Source organism: Gavialis gangeticus, unplaced genomic scaffold (genome assembly GCF_001723915.1).
Source record: "Gavialis gangeticus isolate Ggan-Ray unplaced genomic scaffold, GavGan_comp1, whole genome shotgun sequence".
Classification (NCBI taxonomy): Eukaryota; Metazoa; Chordata; order Crocodylia; family Gavialidae; genus Gavialis; species Gavialis gangeticus.
The window spans coordinates 31,476,490-31,481,911 of record NW_017728998.1 but is presented as its reverse complement, the minus strand read 5'-3'; the positions used below and the strand labels follow the sequence as shown (position 1 = coordinate 31,481,911).

The following is a 5,422-nucleotide window of genomic DNA, read 5'->3' as shown; positions in this document are numbered from 1 at the left end:
CATGTGTAAAGTAGATGAGAACACAAGACTGATAAAGCAAGCTATCTCTCTTCTCTGTAGTACACCGTAATATGCCCATGGAGGATGCATTGGCTCTGGTAGCTAAAGCATTTGGGAAAATTTTTGCTGAGCGCGAGCAGCAGGAGCGTACCGAGATTTCACACAAAGCAGCTGATCTGGCGGATGACTACCTAGAACGGGAGCTCTATGAGAGTTACAGTGTGCCTCTGGGCATTAGACATCTTCTCTTTCTGTTAAGTGAGGGAAAATATTTATATCGGGAGGAGTTGAACTCAATAAGTGACTACCTGAAGACCAGAAAAGATGAGCTTGAAGGTATTCATACTTTTTCCCGAAAATACAACTTTAAGCTTCTTTTTAAATCAGCCTGGTACCAGACCAGTTTTTAAGTACATTCCACATAAATAGCCTGCAAATAAATGATAGAGGGTAAAGCACCGAAGTTTGTAAAACATCAATGTATACATTAATGGACATGTATTTGTATTCTAAAATCAGATGTACACACCCTATAAGAAATGGACATATATAAAATGCTTGTATTCAAACCCAGTAATGGGCGATCACATTCCCAGAAGATTCACTGTTACAAGTAAGTCTTTGCTGATCTTCTGCTAACACTTTTGTGCATTAAAGTTTCAATAACATTATACACACAAAAACATTTTAAATTAGTCATATTTGAAGAACTAGTAAGCAGATTTTAACATATGATTTAATAAAACCTGTAATTCAGCTGTTACATATTTTACAAGTTATTCACAAAGGTTCAAATTCAGTAGAACAACTTCAAAAGATAAACCAAAAACTTCCATAAATTACAGAAAATAAGAACTTTGGGCAGAGTTTCTGGTGTCCTCCTGAGCATAGGAGCAACCTTATAGAAACTTCTTGGATCTCCTATTGAGAGGGAAAAATTCTTGTAAAGGTATTGCTCACATATTGTCTTTAACAATGTATTCTTAAGAGTTGCTAATTTTTTTATTTTCTTAAACTAGGCCTTGTTGAACAAACTAATCCTTCCACTGAAGTTGATGACACGATGTATCAAGCAAATGTGAGGCCAAGTACAAGCACTGCCACCCATACCTTAAGTAAACCACCTCCTCTTCTTCCAACACCAAGCAGGAATGCTCTGTTAGGCCTCTCGCCCCTTCCTCAGGTTAAACCCGCATTGTTGGGTGATAGGCCACCTGGGGGTCTTCTTCCAACACCAGGTCAGCAGCGAGTTAACTTGTCCATGTCAAATGTTGTATTTCAAACTAATTCAGTACCTTTACTTGACAGATTTGATTGTTTGCTATCATGCTATAATTATGTTGCTCAATAAAACCATGAACAATGTTAAGGGAAATGAGGGGAGGTGGAACCCAGAAAAAATGAGAGCTTGCAGATGTTTACAGTGGTGATTAAATAATAGTTAACTACGTTACTCTTTGGTTTGAACTTTCTATGAAAGGTCAGAAGGGTAGAGGAGTGCACGGGTCTTTTTCTACCTAAACATTAATCCTGTGTAATATTCAAAGCCTTTCGGTTCCAGTGCTTTTAAACTTTGTGTTATTACTCTGATATCAGATCCTCTTGCTGTTCTTGGTTGCTTTGGAAGCTCCTGTGGAATAAGAAAAACCCCTAAAGATTTTGGAAGACTTTTTGTTCATTGAGAACTTTTTTTATTTACATTAAGCTTTTGTTTTTGTTTTTGCCAAAATTGAGGCATCAGCAAAAAGATACCTTTTAATTTACTGAAGCATATAGAAAACCAAGGAGACTGCTGGTGCAGTAAGAGCAGTCCTGAGTCAAAGTTTTAAGTATCAGTGCTCCTAGATGCTTAGGATTCTTATGTACTACTGATCCATAATGTCATGTTAATTTAAAATTAATTATTAATTGCTTTTATGATTAAAATGAATGTGTTAATCAACAAAACTCATGTGAAATGAGTATAATTTAACAATTTTAAAATCTTATTAGACAGCAGTATATAGGACTTTCTTATATTCACTATTGGCATAAACATTAAATCTTAGTTGCAGGATATGTGTAGTATTTGCCCTGAATCACAGCTGATACTCTACAGTACTGTTGAAATAAGTTACTGGTTAGGACCTGCCCGAGTCTTTTGCCTAAAATGTTTGATGTGAAATATTAGCCCTATTAGCTCACCTTAATTTAGCCTTGTGTTATTTGCTTCTCTGTATACTAATTTAACTTAAGTAATAATGTCATATTACCAAGTTAATTTGTTAATCTGTCCTCTAATTTAACCATGTTTACAGGTCAATGCTAATATAATGGAAAACTGTTTTTTTTATAGTATACAGATACTAAACTCTCTGAAATGCATGCTGGTTTAGAGGTGTTGTATAATCACAAAGTTTTTACTTGTATTTCCATGGGATTACATCTTTCAGTAATAGCATTACATTTTAGTACTAGCTATACACTCATCTATTTGAATGATGACATTTCTGTCTACATCTCTAGTGTCTTACATAAATGTCAGCTAGTCAAACAACATTTGCAAGTTCAGTTTTTTGTGTATTGTATGATTTATATGAGCATCCTGTGCAAAACCAATTAATACTTTTGTGCTCAAAAAAACCAACCTATTTCCAAACAGGGATGTCAGGCACAAAGAGTAAACCTCCACCTCTTCTAGCAGGACCTCCAAAAAGACCTGGTCTCCTAGGATACTCACCCCATCAGCCTTCAAAACGGCCACTGCTTGGGGAGAAACCAGGCCTTCTGCCAACACCAGGTGAGAGTGGGAAAGCTTTGTGTCACTCTAGGCAAACCAACAAAAGCCTTGAAACATGGGATTACCAGACTCCTACCACACTACAAGAGTACCTGTATACTCTAACATGGGGACTGCAAAAACATGACCTCACTGATTATATACATGTGTTCTACCATACAGACCCTTCCATAAACTTACAAGATCATTCTTGAAGCAATTCAGTTCTTTGCCCGCACCTAATTCAGAAAGCCATTTCAAAGCTTCACTCCTCCTCTGATAGTTAGAAATCTCTTTCTATCTAGCATTATCTGTTGCCAGTTTATAGCTGCTTGATTTTTGTATTGAGGTTGTTTTTCAGCCTAAAAAGCTGTTTTCCTTCCCTATAACTCACCCCTTGAATGCATTTATAAAAAGCAGTTATATCCCCACTCAGTCTCTCTTTTGTTGATCTTAAACCAGCCAAACTCCATAATTTCTTATGAAAGATTAATCTCCATTCCGTTAAACAGCTTTGTGGCACTTTATTTTTACTCATTCTCTTTTAAATTAAACTCTTTTGAACACTTATGACCAGAACTGTACATCCATTCTAAATGAGATCTTACTAATGCTTTGTACAATGCGACCAGTACTTCCTTGCCTCTAGTGAATACACCTTGTCTGTTATACCCTAGCGTCGCATTAGTCTTTTAACACCTGTATCCCACTGGCAGTGTGCCACAGGAGGTAATTCTGCTTTACTTGTCACTGATAAGACCTTAGCTTGCTCATCTTATTCAGTAGTAGGCACCACACTTTAAGAAAGATGTAGGTAACTTGGATAGATTCAAGACCAGAGCAGCAAAAATAAGTTGTTTAGAAAATGACCTATGAGAGAAGATTGAAGGACTGGTTGAAGGTTGGTTTGGAGTAGAAGAGAAAGCCAAGGGGGTACAAAAATCTTCCAGTATGTAAAAGGTTATCATATGGAGGATGGTGATCAGTTTTTCTTATTGTTCACTGAAGGGGTAGAATGAGAAGTAATCGTCCTAATCTTCAGCAAAGACCATTTCAGTTGGATATTAAAATAAAATTAAAAAGTTGTAATTGCAAAACTACTGAAGCACTGGAACAGGTTGCTTAGAGAATCTGTGGAATCTCCTTCACCTGAAGGCTTTAAAGCAGGGGCAGGCAAAGTGCGGCCCGCACTTGTCCCTCCATTCTATCTGGTCCGCAAGACCACTAAAACATTTTGAAAATTAATTTATCTGCCCCTGGCTGCCTATCATGCAGCCCTCAATGGCTTGCCAAAACTCAGTAAGTGGCCCTCCACCCAAAATAATTGCCTGTTCCTGCTTTAAAGGTAGGGCTACATAAATTAAATATCTGTCAGGGATGATCCAGGTATGCTTGATTCTTTCTCAGAGCAGATGGATTTATTAGGTGGCGTGTTCTTGTCCCCTTTAGGTCTGAATTGCTTTGATTCTATTGGTAGAAAATAACACCATCTACTAAAGTAACATGACATCTTGGTATCACAGCTAGGCTTGAAACCTGATTTTAAGATGCAGGATATTGGTTGTTCACAAGACAAGTGCAGTTGGGACTGTTTTGCAGGACTATTTTGTTAGCCTCTCATATAAAAACAAAAAAACAGCTAGTCTGGGGTGCTTATTCTGTGACCAGTTACAGTATAAAACCTGTAGCGGTCTGTGGTGCTTTGGTCTTTGCTGAAATAAACATTGTTTCAGAAGACCCTCAACCGGAAATCCCAATTAACCTTGTAGTTGGGGAAGGAGAGGAGGAGTCCACAAGGTTAGACCTAGCTGGGCGGGAGCAGATGAACAGATATTAGAGCACAACAGTCTTACACTGTTCAATTTATTTTGTCACAGCTGTTCATGTTAAACCAGTGCAGCACCAGCGGGTAGTTAAACCAAAGCCTTTGCTTAACTGAGAAGACGTCACAGATGCCATGTTTAATAATGGAATACACCAAACCGGATGGTGACAATCCTGTTCCAAGACAGCAGAGAGTATGATAAACTTGTAATGCTAGTGTCTGCACACTCAGACCAACTTAAATGCATCTCATTTTCTGTTGCACACATTCCCATGAAAACTCTTTTTAAAATTTGAAGAAGTTCTGCTAAAAACAAAAAAGGTTTGCGGAAGGTCAGTATTGCAGATTCATAATTTGTAAAGTCGTTTTCTTTCATGACTATTTAAATATCTATCTGTTTTACTAAACTCATCACTGTTTGCTTGTGGTAAAATTTCACCTGACCCTTCTGTCTAATAATTTTATATGTAGGTACAGTCGGACTTAATTTTGGTACTCGTTCTGGGCAAGGATGGACAAAACTTCTTTTTCTTGTTAAAAACAAAGTCCGTGGGGTGATGGGATCTGCTGTGCATTTACATTCAAAGTGTTCTCTACTCTCTTTGCAGCTTTCTTAACAAAGGTGAAGACACTCTGAACATACCTCAACTCCATATTGAAAGTGTCTTTTGCTTAGCTGACTTCTAATAGTTTTGAAATATTTTTAAATGAGATCTAGTATTTAATACTGTATTATGCTACAAATACTTTACCTTTTCCTTCTCTTGGAAAGTCTTTCAATTTCTATTTATAATTTGAATTTTCATAGTTAGTAGGGTCAGAAGGGACCTGAGCAGATC

General features: G+C 37.3%; 1 protein-coding gene across 2 annotated transcripts in view; it reads left to right on the top strand.

Moving 5' to 3' along the window:
- LOC109289586 (nuclear receptor coactivator 5-like) overlaps positions 1–5,422 on the top strand; it is a 45,815-nt gene that overhangs the window by 37,199 nt on the left and 3,194 nt on the right. For both annotated transcript variants that reach the window (XM_019505683.1, XM_019505682.1), the window contains 4 exons: positions 61–336; positions 1,020–1,238; positions 2,642–2,779; positions 4,636–5,394. In XM_019505683.1, coding sequence (XP_019361228.1) covers positions 61–336; positions 1,020–1,238; positions 2,642–2,779; positions 4,636–4,697 — 695 coding nt within the window. In that variant the 3' untranslated portion in view covers positions 4,698–5,394. The remainder of the gene's footprint in view (positions 1–60; positions 337–1,019; positions 1,239–2,641; positions 2,780–4,635; positions 5,395–5,422) is intronic.